This window comes from Lates calcarifer, unplaced genomic scaffold, assembly GCF_001640805.2.
Source record: "Lates calcarifer isolate ASB-BC8 unplaced genomic scaffold, TLL_Latcal_v3 _unitig_729_quiver_737, whole genome shotgun sequence".
Taxonomy (NCBI): domain Eukaryota; kingdom Metazoa; phylum Chordata; class Actinopteri; family Centropomidae; genus Lates; species Lates calcarifer.
The window spans coordinates 35,238-59,488 of record NW_026117944.1 but is presented as its reverse complement, the minus strand read 5'-3'; the positions used below and the strand labels follow the sequence as shown (position 1 = coordinate 59,488).

Genomic DNA, 24,251 nt, shown 5'->3' with positions numbered 1-24,251 from the left:
GACACACATAAGCAAATATTAATATTAGATTAACTTATTATAGGCTACAGTGTTTGTGATGCTGTAGTCGTCTAATTTAAAACCATGGCAAATGAATGTAAACAGATCAGTTACTTCAGGCCTGCGTAACTGTGATCGTCAGCCATCTTTGAAAAGCGCTGTTATCCAAGTTACTGTAGCTGTCATAATTCTCTGGATATCTGTGAGTACAGTTTCCATAGGAACGCAGCCATCTTAGCTTTCTTCATAGGGAAGTGGGTGTGGATTCATCTAAACTGGATAGACACGACCTGATCTGATATGTCATCATCATGAGCTGACAAACTAATATCATAGTAATTTTCATTTGTGAATAAAGTAGTTTTGTTCGTATATTTCAACACACACTCAATTCATTAATTTGATTTGAATAATGTAAAAATAATAGCAAATTGGTTGGTTACTCTTGTGGTTAAGAGTTTGTAGGTTTTTTAATAATCAAAAACTCGGTGTGATGAATTATTATCATATGTGACTATATTAATATGTGATTTTATTATGTGTATGTAACTGATAGAAAATATATATCCTGTTTAAAGTGTAACTTTACCCCTAGCTCTGAGCCAATTTGGAGGCTTCAGAAATTGGAAAACTGCTAAAAGGTGCTGAAACATTAGCATGATGGAGGGTCACAGTACCAGTTCATGCTGCCGCCTTAAAACCCAGCGATGCCCGAAGCCGGAGCTGTCAGAGCCGAGTTCCACAGAGGATGGGGGCGTGGCTATGCTAACAGTGCTAGCCACGTTAACTAGCAGCTAGCCGCCGTGCAGCCCCACTGAGAGCGTGCTAATGGTGCATTCCAGTTGTACTTGGAAGTCAGAATTTCTGAGTTCTTTGTTGGAAGTTTCACCTGAACATCCTGAGAGGTCAGACTTCCAACTCACAAAGTCAGAGCGACCCCACAAACCCTGACATAAGAATTCAAGATGGCTGCTACTCGCATCAATAGTAGTGAACACTCTGCTAATGTTACTGTTTATAACAGTTCTGTCTTATTAGGTTCACGTTAAGTCAGTCATACACATAGTATTGTTCAGTTTTTATCTGTGGACAGGTTGCTATGATATTTGTATAAATACCGCATAGAGTGTTGCTATCAACTGGTGTTGCTAACAATGGCTAGCAATGGCAACAGCTGGTCCAAGATACGTTTTGACATTCATGGTTTAACGTTACACAGTTAAATTTGAACGGCTTTTTAGGAACGTTCTAATGTGTCTGCATTAAAATCTAATGCAGGATGAACAGCGGATGGCGTGTTGAGCCATTTTCAACCCATAATGCTGATTTTTATAAATTTACACTGATGTGCTTCATCAGAGTACAGAGTCATATCATTTAGTTTACAGCTCAAAACATATTTATGTGTGTTGTACCTCTTCAATAAAGAGTGTGTGAAACTTTGTGTTCAGTTACACACATACACTAACATGGAGTCAGCTGGTATACGCCGTGACTTGGCCAAGACCCTGGCTGATTGATTCATCAGTACAGTCTGCTTTAAGAGACTCTTTAATGGTGTAATTCCTGATGTTGCTGCAAAACAAGAAAATAAGAGAATGGAGCTGGAGAGAGGCGGACAGACCGTCAGCTAGAGAGGGAAGGAGGCTGAGTAAATGATGGAGAGCGTAAGAGACACTCTGAGACACAGTGAGTGGACGAGGGAGACAGTAATTACCCTTCTGACTGAGAGGGAGCAGAAGGAGGAGAGGCCGAGTTAAAGAGAGAGACGGGGTGTGAGGAAGAGGCTCGGTCAGACCATTTCATTCAGTCTGAGTCACAGAGCACACTCAGTCTCCCTGATGGAGCTTTAAAGTGAAAATTCAGATTCCTCTGTGGAATATGCAGCAGACATTTCAAGATTTATATCCATGATGAGCAAAACCCCTTAATGTTCAGATTACCATGGTGACAAAAAAAAGCTGTTGCGTGTGATTTCTGTGTGTAAATGAACCTCCAGGAGCTGGTAATATTGGGATCATATAGTGGATTTATATCTGCTTGTTAATTTCTGACGTCACAAACAACGAAAGTACTGTGTCCTGGTCCAGCTTCTCTGAGTCGCTCCTGTTTTCAAGATGTTGCAGTGCTGTGTCCGTGTTGTTTGAACAGATAAACTGAAAAACTAATTTTGATGCTAGTCACCACTATCACCCACTAGTAAAAGCAGGTACCCTTCTGGTTTTAGAGTGTTTCTTGCTATGAGTCGACATCTTCATGTTTCAGTTGTCAGTCCTTTTCTGTGCTGCTCAGCTGAGGTGAATAAAACTAGTGTTAGCTAGCTATCTCCACCCAGCTAAGATGAAAACAGACGACCATAGCTAGCTGTTTTTGTTGTTTCTGAGCAGCACAGAAAAGGACTGGCAACCAGAACACAAAGATGTTGTCTCTTCTACAGACTGACATGCTAAGCCTTAATTATACTCTCTTGCAGATGCATACACAGACTTATTCTTTTCATACCCCTTGTCGTCTGCTTGCTGACCCTATGCAGAGAAGTCCACATTCACTAAACATTTCAGAAAACAAAACAACATTTCAGAAAACACAACATTCCAAATAACACAACATTTCAGAAAACAACATTTTAAGAAAAGGCAATATTTTAGAAAACTCAATATATCAGCGTCAACATTTCACAAAACACAAGTTTCTACTAAGAAACCTTTGAGTTTTACCTGGTCTGATATGACCAGTTACTTATGGTATCTCATTGCTTTGTAACTAATATTACTGATCTGGTTTTCTGATTTTGAGTCTTCTCTACTTGTGTTATTGTTACACTGTATTTTATCAATGACCTTTGTCTGATAACAGTCACCTGCTGTTGCTACATATCCTCTGTGGAGGTGAACGTTCTCAGACTGATGGAGGAGGTGCAGAGGATCACTGAAGACCCTCATCGTAACAGTAAATGATTTTTTATAATGGCCCTGTCCTCTCACACAAAGGGCAGCAGTAATGACTCTTGGCCTGGCATGATGATGAGCTTTGTAAGTGTGGCAGGAGGGAGAGAATAAAAACATCACCATTAATATTTCAGTTATTGTAATTCTGTAGGATAAAAAGTGGAATGAATGATGATGAACACAAAGTCTAGTTTGTAATTATCTCTAATGTTCTTTTCCCAAACTAACACAAAAAAATACATCATGATAAAAATAAAAAAGGTCAAATTAACCAAAGTGATTCTGTTCCATCAGAAAACACAAATAACATCCATTAAGAGTGTGAGTCAGAGTGAGAGAGGAAAGAAAATGAGCAGGATGAGGAGAGTTTTATCATCTGTGCTGTCATTTTCCTTCTGTCTCATGGTAGTTGCTGTAAATCCAGGATGTCAGATCTGTTGTGTATATATGAACAAAATACCAAGGTGTCCAACCAACAATAGCACTTATCTGGTTATTCACGTCTGTGATTGTTACAACAGTGAGAGCAGCTTGACCACGTGGGTCCCAAATTAAGCGAGTTAATGACATGATGGAGAATGCCAGCTCCCAGTGGAGTGTCTGTAGAGTCAGCCTGCAAACTCCTCATCAGGTTTTTACTGCAGCCGCTGGGTTCATTTATCTGTGAAAGCAGACTGTCAGAAATTAATTACAAATCATCCTCCTCTTCTTTGTGATTGTGTTAAAATTTCTAGACAAATAAAGTTATTATTGAATTTGTACATTCTGTTACTCACATGTAGAGACAATAAACCTACATGATTACCACGACAAAGACATCATCATGACTGGGCTAACACAATGTGTTCCAGTTGTACTCAGAAGTCGGAATGTCCGAGTTCCAAGTCAAAAGTTTCAACCGCAACGCTCCCTAAAGTCAGACTTCCAACACGGAAAGTCAACCCTGACATAAGAATTCAAGATGGCTGTTACTCACATCAATAGTAGTGAACACTCTGCTAATGTTACTGTTTATGGCATTTTGTCTCACATTCAGTCAGGTTTGTGTTTTGGTGACAGAATGACAACTTAAACGTAATCACAATGTTTTTTTTATTAAATGAAATACTCTGAGGGGTTCTTCAGGTGGAGCAGATTTGTTTTGATTCTCCAAAAGAGCAACAGAAGAGCATCCATTGTTAATCTGACTTCTCAACTAGAGCAGAGTCAACTTAGAGGTGACGTCTCTTCAAAGTTGGACATTTTTTTCTCAAACAGTTAGATCTGAACAGCGTTTTAAGAACAAAGTATTTGCATTAAATCTCATGTTAACAGCTGAGGTGTTTTTCAGGTGGAGTGCAAATTTGTTTTGAAGTTGCCTATAAAACTCAACTAGTATGCTGTTAACTCAGAGGTGACATCAATCGCAGTTCTGACTTCCAACCTCGGACATAAACAGGATAAAGCATCATAAATGGCTTGTTTGTTGTTTTAAATGTGGTCATAATGGCCCTACAGCTCCCCCCTGTGGCCAAAGGTGGAAAAACTGCCCACTACACTGCAGTTCTTGCCACTTGTAATTGCAGTGGGTGTTTTCCTCTCATTGGCCACAGGAGCAGTAATGAGCCCATTCTGACTTGGTCCACCAGAGTGAGACGTTAATCGAAATGTGAGTACTCTATTTAAGATGCATTAGCAGATTTTTTTAGCACTAGAGGCAGCAGAGGTAAGCTGTAAGTCCAGTGTTCCTCTCTTTCAGCTCTGTGTTTGGTCTCCTCCTCCTCCTGAGGGAAATCTCTGGCTCTCCAGCTGCTGAATGAATCACCAGCTGCTCTCTGACTGAGTCTGTCTGCTGTTTGCTGTTCAGCAGGTGGAGGACAGTGGATTTTTACAGCCTTTTTGTCTTCAGCTGACCTTTTACCAGAGAATCCTTTCACATTGTCAAATAAAAAATTGACCTTAGCCACATTAGAATACACAGAAAATTTTGAACCTATCCTTTAAGAGTCATAAGAGGATTTAACAGAGGAGAGGGCGGGAACAGCTGATTCAGACTGACAAAAACAAAAGGAGAGTAAGTTATATTAGGAGAAGCAGAAACATGCCAGAAATCATAGATCATGTTTTTATGCCTGGCTGAGGTAGAAAAGTTGATGTATTGATAAAAAACAAAATATTACAAAATGCAATGGAAACAGACTCAGGAGAGGAAATCATCCGATCTGTGTAGAGCGATGAGGGAGCTGGATCCTCTCTCACATTAATGCATGAAATAAACACAAATGTCAGATCTAGATCATGTTTTCCACATGGTTTTCAATCATCTGAGCTTCGACTGGAGCTCCTTTAATGACTGCACAGACTGGAGAATTAGCTCCACCACCTGCTTATCTCCAACTGCTAATATGCTGGATGGAAACATGCATTAAATCACAAGTTTCTGTTGCTGATTTTCTGGATATTCTGTTAAGATTTGTTGGATGGAAACTTGACTGAATGGAGAGAGAGAGAGAGAGAGGCAGCAAAGACACAGGGAGGTTTAGGAAAGAGTGAGAAAAACCAGAGAGAACGAGACTCACAGATTCAGCAAGAAAAGAGAAAAAAGGCACAGAGAATAGGAGAGAGGGAGAGCGAGAGAGAAAGCACCAATACGCTACAAGGGGGAGTAGAGAGAGAGAGCACAGGGGAGAGAGCTGCAGAAAGAAAGAGAGAGAGAGAGGAGAGAAGGAGCGACTGCATGTGAAGGGAGCAGAAAATCATTCAGTTCCTGATCATCACTGAGGACGACTCAACAACTTACTGACACTCTCTGGAAACCTGAAAACCACATGAAACCTCCTGATGATGGCTTTTCTTCCTCTTCTTATAGGAAGCAAGAGAAAAGGATGAAGACTTATGGAACTGAGGGAATACTGAACCAGATCTGTGCTGATTCGTGGAGAATTTGGTGACTGACATTTTCCACTGAGGGCTTATTGGAAGGAGGAGGAGGAGGAAACATTTAAAGGAATGTAAAAGATCTTATTGGTTTTGGACACGGGGAAGCACAGAGGAATGTTTGTGTTAAGATTCAGGACTTTCTTATCTTCAAACTGATGTGAGTGTGTGTCTGTGTGTGAAGGAAGGGAAAGTTAGGGTAACACACACGTCAAATAGCATCATGTACATCATCCATCTCTGTCGGCTGCACTCTCACAGGTGCAGGGATGAGACGAGGCGGCAAGGACACTCGAGGATTTTCACACACATTCATTCACAAAGATGCACACACACACTCTAATTACATGTGTGCAGGTATGTAGTTCAAGTAACTCTGCTAACGTCCATGCTGAAAATCTGCGTCAAACTGATAAAAGTTTTGTGGTTTGCATCATGAAAATCAAAGAGTAAAGGTCATAATTCATCTGTTTGAAGAAGGACTCGGTGGGAGATGACGGACGACCACTCTGCTTTGTAACATCCCAGACTTCAGATGAAGCTAATATTTTTAACATGAGCGCAGCTTTGACGAGCCCGGACATCAAGGATGAGGGACCTTCAGCTGCCGTTTCTGCAGCTTCAAATGGATTCTATGATCAGAAGATGAGAAGATTTAAGTTTTAAAAAACATGTGAGTGTAAGTCAGTCTAACATTTGGTTTGGAGTATTTTTCAAGCAGAACTGGAGCATTTTGTTGTGTTGTTTTTCCAGGGCTGCACTCACACAGTGACGGTATTAACAGAGCGATTTAATTTTTATCCATTCAGCATTGTCCTTTGAGATTGAACAGCTGCTCTTTTTGTTGCGCTGAATTCAGCAGTCTATTTTTGTTTTTCCCCCGTCTGGAGAGGATCATCATCTGTTGATCCTTTGACAGACGAGTCGAAGCTGAGGAGTTTCCTCTGAGATGATGGAGTGAATAAGTGACATACTGGTGTTACAGTACAGTGTTCACCTGGAGAGAAGAAAGGGAAAGCCAGTAAATGATGACAAGACTTTCTTCTTTATTTCTTTACTCTGACCCATTTTCCAGGCAGCAGTCCTGAGACGTTTCTGTCTCCGGCTGTGACGGCGCTACCGAGCTGACACCATGAACCTGCGCGGCGGCAACATGTCAGAGTTGATCTCTAACACCGTCAGAGCCATTACTGCTCTGGAGTCCAACCCGGGGCCTCCACGTGGACTAGAGGAGAGCACCCTACGAATCAATAACGTGTCAAATTCAGGGTGTCAAGGCAATGGGATTGATGCACAGCTGGGGAACTGGTCTTACCGTGATGCTGGCGAGGAGGGCGGCAGGATTTATGGGTCCCAGTGTCCTCCCCGAGAGATGGTGGCGGAGAAGAACTGGGCGGCGCTGCTGATTCTGGTTGTCATCGCCGTCACAGTCATGGGCAACATCCTGGTGATCCTGGCGGTGTCCCTGGAGAAGAAGCTGCAGAACGCCACAAACTACTTCTTGATGTCGCTGGCGGTCGCTGACATGCTCCTTGGCATCTTGGTCATGCCGGTTTCCATGGTGACCATTCTGTACGGTGAGTGACAATGATACTAGGGCTTCATTAAGTTGACATTTGGTGTGTTGTTGACTCGAGTCAATGCAGTGGAATTGTTTCTTCTCATCTCATTAAACCTGATAGTCTCTCTCTTTCTGGTTTGGGATAACTCCTCTCATGTCTGGGGTTTGTCAGTCGCGTCAGAATCCGTGCATGACTGGTGGTTGAGGACAGATGGAGAGCAGCAGTGATGGAGGTGTCCTGTGTTGTTGACAGTGATGTGTTTATTTGGAGTGCTGCTTCAGTGCAAAAAGAAAAAAAGAAAGTGGCTTGTACTGAGATGAATGAAAGGAGCTCACAGAACAATGTGACTGCTGTCAGGGCAAAATCAACAGCCTTAAAGCTGCCCCCCTCCATAAAATAAACCTCAATGTGCAACAACCCACTGATGTTTAAAACATACAGGACTGAAGTCTCAACCTTTTGATTTGACTGTAAAACATCATCAGGAGCAATGTTCCCCCTAATTTTTCATGTGTCTGAGCATACACACAAACTCCCTGAGAAATCCTTGGACCACTGTGACCAACATCAGACGTGCACACTGTCACACACTGTAATTTTATGTGCTACGTAGTTTTGCTGTGGGCAGAGAAAGCGGGAGTAGTGCGCGATTGCGCAGGGGCGCAGCTTAGAGGGAACATTGATCAGGAGCAGTTTGGTATTTGGTGTGCCAGCAGATTTCATGATCATCAGACACGTCAGATATTATAATGTTTAAAAATGAAATTATTTTCTGAACAATGCGCAGGGTTAAATTAACCAGATTCCTAAACCAGCATGTGTGTAAACTGTGGGAAGAAACAAAGACCCAAAGAGAAATGTACCTACAGACTCAGCCGGTCCCTGGATTCAAACCACCGACGGAGTGTCCAGGAGTCGTGTACGTCTTGATGTTGAGGAAGATTGAGGATAAAACAGAAACAGTACTTTCAAGAGTCTATAGGAACGCTAACAGGTCTTGAAGACTGTCCTTTGCTAATATCAAGCTAAAAGTCAGGTGTTGCACCTGGCCTGGGGGAAGACTGAGTGTTGCATTAAGGTGACTTCCCCTTTCCCCACTCCCAAGGACGATCAATACCACAGCCGACTGCAGTCCAAAAACACAACTGATTTATTTGTTGACTCAGGTAAAATTAGCGTCAGGGTGAGCACAGCCAAGATAGCAAACAAAACAATCTATTAAAGGGTCCTCTAACTTACATGCAGAATGAAACAAAACTCAATAAATTACAGGGATTTTACATAACTCCCTAACATAAACAGGAGAGATTGGTTTGCAACAAAAAAGGCCTCTCACCCCTTGGGAGTCAGGAAAAAGGTGAAGGGAATCCAACATCCCCAGGAAGCAGTTTAAAGTAGGTGCCATCAACCATGGTCCAATCAAAATGTTTCAGCTGTTGTCCAAGTCCAAGAGGCTTCTCCAGGTCTGATTGACTGGTGAGGAGACCCAGGTATTTAACCTCATTCATTAACGTGTTTATTAGCAATAATCACTAATCCTGGTTTCAGACCAAATACCTGTGAAACTAAAGACTAATTACAGTTCTGAGTTGATGATGGCGCTATAAAGACAGGAGATCACCAGAGTTAAATTCATCCTGATGGGAACATGAATGTCACAAATTCCAGAACATCCTTTCAACAGCTGTAGAGAGCATCTGTGGCACTCCACCACATGTGTCAAGTGCTAAATAAAAAGTCAGGAAATCCAACCACAGTCAGTAGTATTCGTCCTCTGGGGAGCATGAATATGTGTATGTAGTTGTGTGGTAATCCATCTAACAGCAGTTGAGATATCTGAGTCTGGACCAGAGAGAGGTGGACCTACCAGCTGCCATCCCTAGAGCCACGCCAGGAACAGTGGTAATAAATCTTTAAAGTATGAATACAGTGAGGAGGAATACACCTCCTGTATCTGAACACTGCTGTCAGTCTCCCAGAGGTTCAGGTGGCTGCTGATTAGTGCTTTGTCAGCTTCAGGAAGCTGTTTCCTGCTTCCTCTGCTCTCCCTTATTTTTCTCTGTTTATCTGCCACTGTCCCATCACGGCCTCTGATAACCTCTTTCAAACACTGTCCTTCACCACTGGCCATTTCCAGCTGATCCTTGCTCTTTTGCCTCCCTGAGCTTCCCTCTGCGCCTCTGTAAATGTCACGAGCCGCTGCTCACATAAGAAGCTTTAAGCCCTAAGTAGCAAATTCATTTGCATGAGAACAAGTGCAGTAAATTAGTCAGAAGGGAAGAGTGCTTCCAAAAAAGAACGACCTCCAGTGCTTATTACTCGCCTTCCCCGTCTTTAATGAGAAGACAAAAGAACTCATTAGCCACGCCGACGCCAAACATAAACACACACACACGCTGCAATTATTTTCTCATGTTGTTACACGGCCGTGGTGTTTTCAGATTCATTTACTGACTCAGAGAGCAAACACAGCATTGTTTCAGGGTGAGGGGGTTATAATGATAATATCACAGCGGTGGAGAGATCTTATACAGTGAGAGAGCGAGGTCGTAGGAGGTTATTATTGATGTCAAAAAGAAGATTATGGGTGATATGGAGAGCTGAGGTTGTGGATGGTTATTAATGAGGTCATAGATTGGTTTGTGAGGATTATTATCTCACCCAGTCTAATATATGACCATGTTATTAAAATGATCACCTGTGATTCCATGTATGAGCGTTATTGACCTCATTAACGACCCCAGTGATAATCCTAATGATCAGTAGATGAGGTTATTTTAGCAGGAAGACAAGCAACTGCAAATTTCACCAATTTCAACACTTGATTATTGCTCATCCTAGCTCTGATTTTCTGCCAGTTCTTGGAAAACCACACCCACATGTTGAGTTGGTCAGTGCTTTATTTACTATAACTGGTAATCATGTATTATGTATTAGGAGAAGTTCTTGCTCTTACTGTTGTTTAAACCAGTTTCTGTTTACTCAGTAAAGAGCTGATACATATTTGAGAATTTTGATTTTTTAAATTTAGAATTTTAGTTGCTGATGGTTTTATAGGGACTTGAAGTTACACTGGTTTAGAAAAGACGTTCTGTGCAATGCTAACGGCTAAAGGTTATGCTGTTAACTACACTCATAATTTACATGATGTACATCTCCTCCTTCATAGCAACAGCAGTTGAGGCCCATGGGTATTGTAGTTAGAAAGACACCTGAATAACATTTACATCAGCCTCAGCTATTTAACAAATGTTGGCATGCTAACACACTAAACTAAGATGGTGTCCATGGGAAAAAACATCTGCATCATCCTGAGCACAGTGACCTTGCACTACTGTTGCTCACAGAGTTGCTAGCTTGGCTGTAAACTCTCTCTGCCTGAGATTAATATTTTAAAAAAAGACAGAAAAGATGTATCTTGTAAAACAAAGACCCCACACACCCTCTATAATTTTTAAATCTCTTTAAAGCAACTTGAAGAGGGGTATAATCATGTTCTCAGTATGAGCAGTGTTGAAGCTTTCAGGGTTACTCGCTTCTGACTCCCTGTTATTTTACCCAGTGATGAAGTCATACAGTACATCTGAAGTGACGGGGGAACAGTCAGCAGAGCGGATACATATCAGCTCACCAGCCAAATGCTGATAGACTTTGGCTGATGTATTTGTCTTGTCTGGTCACTTTGGCAGCCAGCCCAGCGATGATTTAGAGATCCTGTTCTATTCCACAAAATCTATTTGGCTAAAACAAACATTTAAAGTGTCTTGGGAAATTTGGGATTAACCCAGCATTGTAGCTGAGTGGACACAGTAGACAAAAAGCTTGTTTCCTGTCTATTATGCATGAAAATACAGGATGCAAATACCTCCTCTTCTGCTGCTTTGTCTCCTTGTCCCTGCCTTGTTTTCGTCTCGTGCTCCCCAGGGATGAGCTGTCAAAATAAACTTGACAGACTGATGTGCTTTCTCACCTTACACAATCCTCCTGACACTCGGCTCACCGCTTTAAAGAGCTTGAATAACTCGGGGTTTCACTTGACTAGAATTTGCACCCCTGATAGTTGAGGATGTAACAGTTAAGGGCCTCTAGTTGAATTATCTACCATCATAAAGCATAGAAAATGAATGTCATTGCCTCCTTTAACAGATGGTTCTGAGTTCTCTTTGAAGAGATTCAGAGACTGTTCATTTTCCCAAAAGACATTGACAGCACTTTGTTAGACTCTGACACAGGTCAGCAGATGTAGATGCAAATGTTAAGCTGATTCTGGTGGTTTATCACATGTTTTATTGGCAAATGTCAACATTGTCAGTGGCAGAACTGCTTTGGAGGCAGAAATAATCTCAGCGAGTGGAGTTAAATTTACTGCAATGTGAGAAGTTTAGGAACCAGAGAACTGGCAGAATCCCTCAGAGAGACTTAGTTAATTGGCAAACTAGAATAGTAAAGAGGGAACTCACAAATAGAAACTGTGGTGATGTTCTTTATTCATTGTATTGGAAGGTCAGCAACACCTCATGTGTGTTAGTTAGAAATCAGACTTTTTCCCTTTCGGTCTGTGCTGTTGTCATGAACACAACCAGAAGGTGTCAATGCTGTTGTCAACAGGACCATACGATGTCACAGGTACAGTACAAATTAAGAGATTTATGGAAGCCCACCACAGAGGAAGAGTCAATTAATCAGGGAAGGTGTTTAAGCTTTAAGCAGTATTTAAAGTTCTGTACCAAAAAAACACTGAATCAGCTTACACAACAAAATAGCTCACTTGTAGCTGCCCTCCAGAACAAACGGCATCATCATTGTTTGTCTTTGCCTTCCAAAACTGTCAAGAACCACTCATAAAAAATAAGTCTGTTTCCATGACGAAGGTTTGGTCACAAGGATAACTTGGGTTAGATTTAAAGGACCAGCGTTAGGATTTAGTGGCTTCTAGTGGTGAGAATTCAGACTGCAGCCAACTGAATACCCGTCCCCTCATACCTCCCTTTCCAACTGTGTTGGAGAGTCTACGGTGGCCATCAGGTGACAAAATGGCACCAACTACCACATCAACGAGTCTGTCAAGTGAAGAGGTTAATTTATTGCAGATATGAACATCCTGAAAACTCTTTCTGCGATTGGCAATAAAAAATCTATTATTACATGTAAATTGCTTCCAGTTCTTCCATACAGTACCTTTAAGTGGTTTAAGTGACCTGGACATAAGTGTATGTTTGATGTGCACTTGTAAACCTCTTTACACACTGAAACAGCCTCATAGATGGAAGCAGTCCACCCCCTCACCCCCCCACTAGTTCCACTCAGGACAAGGGCTTTTGTAATTCAGTTGCCTCTCTCAGCCTTTGGTCCTCTGATCACTAGAGGCAACAGTGAAAAACAGAGGACCAATGGGAACAGATTATTATGGTCTGAGTTCGGTGGAAGCTTGCCGAGTCGCCCCTGCTTTGCCAGCTCTGATCTCTGTTCCTGTTTCAGTCCCACCTCAGAGGCACAGAGATGACTTAATGTCATATTGATTTTTGTGAATTTTGGGTTCAGATGCTCATTTTCTCCTTCCTCTTCCTCTCCCTGAGCGTTTCATATCTGTCAGCTGGTTAATGTCTTTCCTCTCTCTTCCTTTGAAGACGTTAACCCCACCATCCGTCCAACACTCCTTTGTCTGCCTCGCTGTTAGCCTTCTTCTCAGAGGGTGTATGACAGACAGAAAACAAACACTTCTGTTTCAAAGCCCTAGGGTTTTCTCCTCTTTCTGTGGACGGGCAGCTGTGCAGGATGAGATTTACTTAAAAGATTAGGTTCTGTTTCTTCTGTGGATTCTTCTCTGATTCATTCTCAGACTAAATCCACATCTCTTCAAGTACTCTCTTTAAATCCTGTTTTTTTAGGTTATTCAGAAACAATCTCATATAAAAACAGGAAATCTGTTATTTACTCTGTAGATCTGCTTTTAAGTGACTGTGGCGTCATCATCTTTGGACTTTGTATTGACAGGCGGCTTCTTTTTTTAGCTTTTGTGGCCATCACTGGTCCTGCATGACAATATACTGATTCTGATCTATATATCAATGTATTGATCTCAGACCAGAGTGGCTCACCTCTTTGGGAAAAAGGTTGCTAAGGAGGCGGTAAACCCTCTAATTAGACACGTCTCTAAACCAACAAAAACACATGACAATTGAAAAATCTACATTTTAGTTTCTCAAAAGAGAAAAATCTTCACATGTAAGTCACACCGTTTGTTCCCTGAAGAAAATCTTCCGTAATACATTTGTTTTTCTTTCTCATCTCATCATCGCTTGGCTGACTGCAAAAAAAAACAAAAAAAAAAAAAAAACACACACACACACACACACACACACACACACACACACAACAACAACAACAGAGTCACCAATTAACCTGCATGTGTTTGGACTGTGGGAGGAAGTTGGATGCAAACTCCACATAGAAAAACCCTGAACCAGGGTTTTGAATCCAAGACCTTCTTGTTGTGAGGCGACCAGTTCAATAGGTACACTTAACTAATGCCATCTAAACCAACAGTCCTGCAGTAAATCCTCCTTCATGTTCAGACTTTTTTTAAAGAGGTCCTAGTTCAACTTCTATTTTTGTACCTTTGGGAGAGACAAAAAAAACTGACTCCCATTTGCACCTTTTGGTTTCTGTTCTGATCTTGGACTCATAGATCCAGTGAAATAAAGTATATTCACTTAAGTGCTGAACTTAAGTTTAATTTTGAGGTTTTGTTCAGAGGAAAATTATGTTGTTTTTCTCCACTACGTTTATTTGTCGCTGTAGTTACTAGTTGCTTTGAAGATCACGGTTTACATACAAATCACATGCTCAGTTTAGGCTCAGACTGTTATTGTATCAACAGCATTATCATGTCGTACTTTTACTTCAGTAAAGTATCTGAGTCAACAACAATCTGAGTCTGTCAGAGACAAAAACAAGAACTTTAGTGGACGAACTTTGAACCGATTCCAAAGATTTTCATCTATCAAACACCCAGAAGTGTGTGAAAATAAGGCCCAGGATCAAAAATATCTGACTTATCCTTTAAGGTTACAAACAACCCAGAATCCAACACCCTATGTAGAAGACTTGGTACTCTCCATTCAAAAAGAATGTGATGTCTTGAACACAGTTGTCCTCAAATGTAAGACTACTACCCACTTATTCAAGCCTTGTGTATTTGGGCCAATACAACAATTGAGATTTGAATTAGTGAGACACTTCTGTCTATATGATGTGTAAAGGGGGGGTTGTATGTTTTCTATGTCGTACTGATTACTGACCTGAGGCTAATTTGTGATTATGTGTTGCATAAGTAAAACTGACTTGACCTGAGTGTGGATGGTGTCGGACCAACAGACGGCTCGACCAGACTGATAACTCTCTCTGAAGCCCCCCCACTGGAGGCCGGGCGGTTTTATATAAAGTGATTAGATGATGAAATGATTAAGGAACAGATGAATCAATAACAGACAAGAAATGACATCAAACAAACAACAAAGGCAGAAAAAGGTTAAATAGATCAAACATGGCCTGTTGTGTGTCGCTCCGGAGTCTTTTTCCATCAGAGATAAAGACACCACTGACAGGCTCTGGACACAGTTTAGGGCTTTAATAATCTGAACTCGCATTTTAGAAGTAGGGCGGGTGGAACCAGTCTTATACAACAGTGAAAAACTGCTCAGACGGCGGCTTCTTGGTCGCCTTGATGAGCCAGTTGACCGCCGCGAGCAAAAATAAACCTCTAATTCCTCTCTTGATAGAAGAAAGGATGTGGGCAGAAAAGTGAGTGAAAGAGCAGTGAGATAGTGATTCCCAAGTGGAAAATAGCCAGTGTTGTGTGCTCTCATCCATTTGTGCTCAACTGCATGAGATGGAGGAGATTTTTCTTTTTTCTTTTTGTGTGTCTTTGAGCTGCACAAAGCAGGACGAACAAAAACCGAGGAGCAGCAGCAGCAGGCAAGCAGGCGTTCAAATCATCAGCCTTCCTTCTCCTCCTCCTCTTCCTCATCCTCCTCTCTTGCATGACCAGACGGAACAAAATGAAACAGATGCAAACAAAAGGGCAGAGCCATTATCAGGCTCTGCTGGCCAGATGTGAGACAGCAGGGCAGAAGGTCAAGATGTGAAAGGAAAATGCCAAAATAAGAGTGGTGGGGGGGGCAGATTAGCAGATAAATACAAGAAGGAAGAAGAGGAGGAGAGAGACACGAGAGATGAGATGAGTGCATGTGTTTACGCAGGCTGATAAAAGCACAGTTAGATCTTATTTCAACAAGCCTGATGAACAAAGACCAGTCACATACGACACATATTGAAATGAACACAAGAGAAGTCTCTGACATTAAGAAGAAATTGACCCTTTATCAGGATGGAAATGGGCCATAATCAATACTGAGCCTTCTCCACACTTCTGATACACTCTAAAGGTCTTTACACACTGAGGAGGGTTTTCTCTTCTTAGTGCGATTAATTTATTTTTTCAAACTGTTTTTGTTATGAGAACTTTCACACATGGACAATGGTGCAAGGCCAACGTGCGCAGGATGATACAGATCGTTTTCCTCTTGGTCACTGTCTAGGCTAGGCTGATGTGAATGTTATTCTGGAGTCTTTTTAACTACAATACCCATGAGCCTCAGCTGCTGTTGCCATGAAGAAGGAGTGAAATGGAAGCGGTGGTCAACTCGAAACTCTTGTTTGTTTTTCTCAACAGCGTAATCTTCAGCTGTTAGCAGTAACAGAACCCAAAGCTCAGTGATTGGATGATTCCTGCTGAAATGCACCCTGGGAGTTAACGTCAGTTAGGGTCTTTTCACACTGGAAATTACTTTCATGAAACGCTGGCATTGTTTCATGAAAGTAACTGTTGTTTTTGTTTTGTGTACACAAAAACACAAATATTATGCAGCGAAAAAGGAGGTTTGCAGAAGGAGGTTGATTTTTCTGAGCTTTCCCGCGGTGAATAAAGGCATCACAATCACACAGACTGGTCAGAGGCTGCTCTGGGCCACAGGTTCCTGGTAGTTGGTCCTCTGCCTCCCATGATGTGGCGCTAGCAGGACCTCAAACTGTCCCGCAGAAACCCTAAAATATGTCGGTCACGGTGGATCTTCAGCTCCTGTTTATTCACGGCGAATATGTTGCACTCTCACATTCTATATTTGCATCATGCTGTATGTGAAAAGACCTTAAGTCTGGTAGAGGCATCATAAACCTATCGTACTTAACTGACATTTTATCTCATTTTTGGCTGGAAAAGTAAAACCCTGAATCAGCCTTCAAAAACCCACCATGTATAATTTAGTCTAACTGGGCAACGTGAACTCTTCAGGTTGTTCAATCTCTGAATATCCTAACCTGAAAATTTAAGTGAACTAAAAGCTTAATAATAATTCAGAGGGAATCAGTTGTCTTTAAAACTCTTGCATGACTGCATCACCATCATGGCATACCGTAGATATCTTCCACCTTCTCCACAACTCATTCAGTCAACAAAAACAGCAGCAGTTAAGAAATGAACTTTACAGTTAAAGTGACACAGTGTAACTTCAGCAGCGCCCCCTGCTGCCAGAGGTGCTCATTAACTCTGTTGTAGCTCTGAGTCTGAGCGGTTCAGTGGTTTCCATGAACAGAAAACAACAAAACCTATCAATCTGTTGACTGGAAACACGGTCCAACAGTGGTATATTACCCATGATGCCCTTCTCCTTCTGGAGCAGGAAGTGTTGTGGCTGTAACAAACTCCAAACTCTGTCTCTGACTCTTGGTCTCTGCGTCAGTTTCCTGGATCTCAGAGATGAACTCTGGTTTTAATGACTCTAAGTCTCTTTAACTGATCTACAGTTCAGCATCAGTCTGAACTCTCTGGGTCTGATTCCAGCAGTTTGAGCTGCTGACTCTCACTCAGTCAGAGGGAGATGGAACCTGCTCAGGTACACAGAGCAACAGCAGGTGTTCAGGGAGCAGAGAGGGAACGACAGAGGCTCCACTCTCCCTCTCACACTGAACCATCACAGTGATCATCCATGTGTTCCTCATCACATACATGCTGTTGGGAACCTGCAGTTCCACAGTGACTACACTATCACACAGTGATGGATATCCATCGTCCTCATGCAGACAGAGCAGATTGTGATTGTGTAGAAAAATGCATGTGTTTTATACAGTATGATACGGTATCTTGTGACACAGACATTGGGAACCACTGCTGTAGAGGCTTCTAACCATGCAGATAGGTTTGGTTTTATTTGTTTGGTTTTCAGATATCTGTCTTCTAAAACAAAGAGTAAACTTGAAAATGTTTGAAGGTGCTGAACTGTCCCTTTAGTCTGAGAGATCTTTAGCAGAGTCATATCTGGCTGTTGATATGTGTGGACGTTCACTCATGAAAACTTTTCTTCTTCAGCGCAGTGTATAATTAATGTGGAATAATTAGGGCTTATGATGACACACTGTTCTGGCACGCTGTAATTTGGATCGAGCACATTTTGGCTCAGTCTCAGGGGAGGAAACTCACTTTTCTATCCAAGTCCACTGAAGACCAAACTCATCAGATACCTTCCTCACATGTGTTTAGACGTGTCAGGGTTATAGAACATGCGTGCAGACGTCTGCAGCCTGCAGCAGCTCGCTGAGCCTTGTTTTGTGTTTATCTCAGCGTTTAATGCGACCGCCCTCGCGCTGCCATTTTCCTTTGTTTCTATTTTACATAACTGGACTTTGCTTATCGTTTATATTTTAGTTTCAGTGTGCTGGCCACCCCTCAGCTCCTCTTTGGCTTCACTTCTCTTTCCAATAAATAAATATCGACTTAATCATTATAATTACCTCTGCTGCTGTTACTCCTCTAATTGTGATTGTGAGGCAGCTCCTGCTAAAGCGATTACAGTGACTTTTTGTACTTCTCCTTCTACACCATCTCCTCCTTCGTTGAACAACTTGTTCTTTATTATTGGTGATTAACTCAGCAGTTGTGTTTACTTTGCTTGTTTGCCTGAACACTGAGGTCATACTGTTTGTTTCCTTTTTAATTGGTCTTCATTAACAAGTTAATTAGTGCAGAGCGCGTTGTGTGAAGAACCTGAACTCATGTAATGTGTTTAAAGTATTTGTGTTGGATGCGTATGTAAATCCTGCTCATATACTGTGCAGACTGTTTTATTACAGGGTTTCATAACGCTGCATTAGATATGCTGCAGCTCATGTTCTTTAACTTGATAGAAATGAATCTCATTCACATTGTTTACAGTGACGGGGAGAAGACAAAGAGCTGAGACAGACTGAGCTACAAATACTGACTCATTACAGCTGAAACATTTTACTTCCAATAAGGAAACACACATTTCCAGAAACAAACAAATCAAATCAAAAAGGACGGAATAGAGAGCTGCTTGAATGAATCTGAAAACCAGGAAGTCCAGTTAGCATGTTAGCATGTTAGCTCTTCCTGTTCCCTCGTCCCAGAGTCAGTGTGTTTCTGGTTAAATGTCTGAAATAAGGTCTGTGGTTTTAACACAAGCTCAAGACATTTTCAGGTTTTATTCTCCGACATAAAATGGGTCAGTAAATCCCCCACTCCTGATGTTTGAAGCTTTTACGTGTCTTAAAAAAGGCGGTTGCTAACGAGTGTCTAAATGAGACTACAGAGGTTGTCGGGGACGTTAACATGAAAACCCATCTACTCACCAGTCCACCTTTACAGCCTCGTTGTGTTTCTACTCACGCTCTTTCAAACTCTCACTAACTTTCTAAGAAGAAAGGCTTTTGTAGAAGAGCTCAGAGCTAAATGAAATGACCAGTTGGAAGCTTAGTGGTGGAGACGTTGACGTCATGTGACCGTGGTGTAGTTGGTTTATAGCCTAACATTAGCTTCTTACTTCAAACATCAGAACAGTGGTGTTCATCTGTGAAGATGATCTGATCAACTAAACCTGAAGGATCAGAAACTTTAGCTGCTCACTGTTTATTTTCTGGAATAATCCAACAACCAATGAAAAAATCCCACTGGCTTTTTGTGGAGGAACCAGACTGATGCTAACTTCAGGACTGGACTACAGAAACACATCATCCCTGCAGGACAGTCCTGCAGTGATGATTATCAGAATTATTGTTGTGTGTGAAAATGCATTGAAGAAACATCTTTCTTTTTCTGGCACTCATTTTATCTAAAACATTGAATCTGACCTCTGTATTAAGATGCTTCTCTTGTTGTTGCTAAGCTAACCCTAATTAACCAGTGTGTATTTAAATGAAGCATACCTACTCAGAGGAGCAAAACATAAATGCTGTAGATGTATTTCCTGTGATTCCTCTTTCTGAATCTTTAAGCTCGTTACAGACTGTGAGGAGCCATTAATCCAGGTTAATTAGAGCTGATGTTGAAACACTGAGCTGCTTTTATGTAGAGTTTGTTTAAACCCACAGCAGACATAGACTTAATGTTTTCAGGTTTACAATAAGCTCTTTAATTCAGGTGAGCTGTGTTTATGTATGTGTGCAACTTCACTGCTGCCTGAGGTAACACGATGCAACATTTATCAGATGACTAAAGCTACACCCACACCATCTCTGTCCCATCAGTTTCGTTATCATTACGCAACGTGAGATTGCACAGCGAAATTACAGAGTGCTGTCTTACACCCAACACAAGGTGGTGCCAAATGTGACGAGTGGTTGTGCTCAGCTACATCCAAACTAAAATGTTTACAACAACGCTATCAAACAGAAATGATCTCTGTCCAGATGAGTTTTTTAGCTCCGTATCAGAAATCTCCATCCATGCTAACACGCCTGAGAACGCATATCACATGACCATCCACATACACTGAGCATGTGCCTGCTGGTGTAAACAGGAAGTAGACTGTCAACTCTGCAGCGGGTTGATTAGTTGCAGAAAATTCTACAAGAAACAGAAACATGAAATGTGAGGATTAAGCAGCTGCTAACAAAGACACCTGTAATTCATTATCCATGTTGTGTTCACCACTGGTATACGAGGCTGAAATGGGTCACATGATCAGAGCATGATCACTGATAAGAACCAATCAGAAAGTAGACGTTGGCGTCTGCGTCATTGTTTCTGTCCGTCCAGACTAAAACACAACTCGGTTTTCAAACTAAAACTGAGTCAGCAGTGTTTCCACCAGGCGTAACCATAGCAACAGTGATGGGTTTTTAAACGAAAATATGCGCAAAACTAATTAAGGTTCAGTTCAGCCTCTTGGACGATGAACTGTTGACGTGTTCTGGGCATGTTGATCTGGACAGAGACATCAGGGCAGAACCAGAACACGCTGCAGGGATTATATGCCCCACAATCTGGCCTCAGGATCCCACAGAGGGAGCAGCTAATCCTGCTGTGAACCAGACCTGGTTAAACTATGGAAAACTGATGGATGGACTTTAAACCTCAATCTGTGTGAGGAGGAAAAGAGGAAGCAGACCAGGACAGCTGATCCTCAGGTTTCACTGGAAAACATCAGAGTAAAGTCTGTGTCTGTTTCATTACATCTAATCAGTGCGTTTGGTTTGAAGGTGAATTATCCCTATGGCGTGACAGTCTCTGTTATTTACCTTTGTTTACATGTTTATGTGCGTCTGTGTGGGCTCTGTCTGATCTCAGACACATGAACAAAGCAAAGCTTTTCATGTGCAAAACAGATTCTCTCCTGTCTAATTAAATGTCTGTTTAATTCTAATTCTTTTATGTTTCTCTCTGAACTGTTCTACAGCAAAGACAATTAAGACCTCCACCATGACAAACTTCCCTGCAGCTCTGCACACACTCAAACACACACGAATGATTAACACTGATACAGGCAGACACACACAGTTAACAGAGAATTAACTCTCAAAGTAGTGAAGCTACAAACATCATGATGAGGACGGTTCCACTCTCTACTGGACGACTGAGGCCATCATGTAGGCAGTATCGAAATCCAGATCACAGCAGCTGCAGTTTAACGTCATGTGCAGTGTAAACAGGAAGTAGATTGCTGCTAACAAAGACACCAAGTTCAGCAACACCTGTAATTTGTTAATCATGTTGTGTTCACCACCTTTAGTCGAGGCTGTGGAGGTGAACGTGGTGTCATTGTTCCTGAGTCATATTGAAACTTCTGTCAAAGTAATTGCAATATCTATCCATCCATTATCTACACTACTTATCCTCTGGGGGTTGTGAGCAGGGTAGAGACAATCGCAGCTGACACTGGGCGAGAGACAAACAACCATTCACACCTACAGGAAATTCAGAGTCACCAGTTAACCTGCAGGTCTTTGGACTGTGGGAGGAAACCACAGGGAGAACATGTAAACTCACCACAGAAAAGCCAAGGTTCAAACCCAGAACCTTTCTCTGTGAGGCCTCAGTGCTGCTAACGCCATCGTTTTTTCATCACGTTCAGCCCCAGTTGGCATCACCAAGGTGTTTACAGTTCATCCTGAGGGGAACATGAACGTCTGAACCACATTTCATCACAGTCCATCTACTAGTTATTTAGATGACTCAGTCTGAACTGTGGTGGTGGACTGACTGACTGACAACACCTCGGAAACGTTTCAGTCTTATCAAACTGTTCATTGTGGACGTCTGTGACAGCAGCTGTGTTGGACCAGCTCTACTGTTGGATTTCACTCATCATAGAGGAATCCTGGTCAAATAATGAGGTGAAACTGCAGCATTGCCCAAAATATTCCTTCAGATTACATCACTGCATCTTTTCACCTCCCACATGTTGGGACACTGCAGGAATTATATGTGAGGTTATTATAAAAGCAAGTGAATCCATTATTAGAGAAGCAGAGAGCAGAAGTCACATGGTCACTGTGACTCATGGGCTGGTGTCTGTCACTCAGCGGAGGCGGAGGATGAAGGTTTCTGAGAGCATGTCAGAAGTGAATGACGTTACCATGGGCCACGCTGAGACTCGCCATGTTACAGGCTTGAAAATGACAAGATCAGAGAGAACCAGGAGAGAATGAAGGAAAGGGACGTGTTCACCCTGATTTCCTGAATCAGACCTGTCTATGAAACAGCAGAGGAAAGTCATGTTAAAACTACAGAAATAATGACCTCTGAAATCGTCTCGTCTTCGCCAAAGACACAAACAAAAGGTGGGAAAACAAAACCTCACGGTTCAGGTGAGGATCAGTGTGAATGTTTGCGCTACATCTTTTCTACATCCTAGGTAAAGATTTCAATCCCCTACCAATGTTCCCCCTAATTTTTCATGTGTCTGAGCATACACACAAACTGACCAACATCAGACGTGCACACTGTCGCACACTGTAATTTTATGTGCTGCATAGCTTTGCTGTGGGCGGAGAAAGCGGGAGCAGTGCACGATTGCGCAGGCGCGCAGCTTAGAGGGAACACTGCCCCCTGCCCATCGCAGCTCCGTTCTGAAGGGTCAAAATCAGGAGTAGCAACAAAGGGGGCAGTTGGGATCAGTCCAGTGTTCCTCTCTTTCAGCTCTGTGTTTGGTCTCCTCCTCCTCCTGAGGGAAATCTCTGGCTCTTCAGCTGCTAAATGCTGCACTGTGTTCACCAATCTGCTCTCTGACTGAGTCTGTCTGCTGAGCTGAAACATGCTATAAAACACTGCAACACCTTTGACATTACACAGTCATCATCATAAAAACACTGATTATAGCTGCTTTAAAGAGTCAGTCCTGTCAGGAGAAAGTGCACATGCATCATTTATTGTAACATTACAGAGCATCAGCAGATGCACCTTGTAGTTGTGCACAATGAACACCTGACAGAATACGAATGTCCTCAAACTGTCGTAGGTTTTTTTTTATCCATGCTAGCAGTCCAGACTGAGAGTCTCATTGACTCTGGATGGATTACTCCATCCTCTAACTTTTCCTCTGGCACCACCACTGGGTCAACATTTTAATTTGTCCAAATACCTACAAAAATAATAGTTTCATTTGGGAGTCGTTGAAAAACATGGACGCTCTTTCAGAGTATCAGAACAAATCTGAAGAACAGCTGAGCTGTTCACGTCAGAGTTTAACACTAACTCTTCAGATCGTTGTTAAAAAGACGTTCACATTTCTAACCTGGAACATTAAACCATGAAGGTGAACTGATTCAGTCGTTTCTCAGGCTAGCTGTTGTTAGCAACAGTTGCTAACAGCGCTCTACAAACAGCGTAGCAACATGTCCACAGATAAAACCTGAACAGTTCTCTGTGTCTGACTGACTTCATGTGAAACTAATGAGACTGAGCTGCTATAAACAGGAACATTAGCAGAGAGTTCACTGCTGCTGATGAGGAGCAGCCATCTTGGATTCTGATGTCGGGGTTGGTGGGGTTACTCCGACTTCAGGAGGCGTTCAGGTTCAAACTTCAGACTGGGAACTCAGAAATTCCAGCTTCTGAGTAGAACTGGAACACACCATAGTGACACATCCAGCCTCACAGAGCTGTTAGGACGGCTGTAGATAATATATATAAAAAGAGAAAAGAGACTGAGACAACGAGCACAGCCACATTAAATATCTGTGTCTGATGATGCTCCACTCACAGGACATCACGTTTTAGTTTTGATCAAAAAGTTGATTGATTTCAGCTCAGACCTGATCAGCGAAACATTTCTCAGTGATTAATAAAGCAGATGCTGTTGAAATAACCGAGGAGGACGCTGAAGGGTTTTTGTTTTCCTGCTGAATGTGTACATTAAGTGGTCAGTGTGGGTGGAAAACATTAATCAGAGGAGCTCACGGCTGTCATCATGGTGTTGTTAGCAGGTCTTTGTTGTGGCTGCAGCCACAGCTCACTGTGTACTGATTACAG

General features: G+C 42.1%; 1 protein-coding gene across 1 annotated transcript in view; it reads left to right on the top strand.

Annotated features, from left to right (window-relative positions):
• The first annotated feature begins 5,656 nt into the window (after positions 1 to 5,656).
• Positions 5,657 to 24,251, top strand: part of LOC108879766 (5-hydroxytryptamine receptor 2A) — a 52,916-nt gene continuing 34,321 nt past the window's right edge. Inside the window, exon 1 of the mRNA XM_051069253.1 lies at positions 5,657 to 7,441. Coding sequence (XP_050925210.1) covers positions 6,997 to 7,441 — 445 coding nt within the window. The 5' untranslated portion in view covers positions 5,657 to 6,996. The remainder of the gene's footprint in view (positions 7,442 to 24,251) is intronic.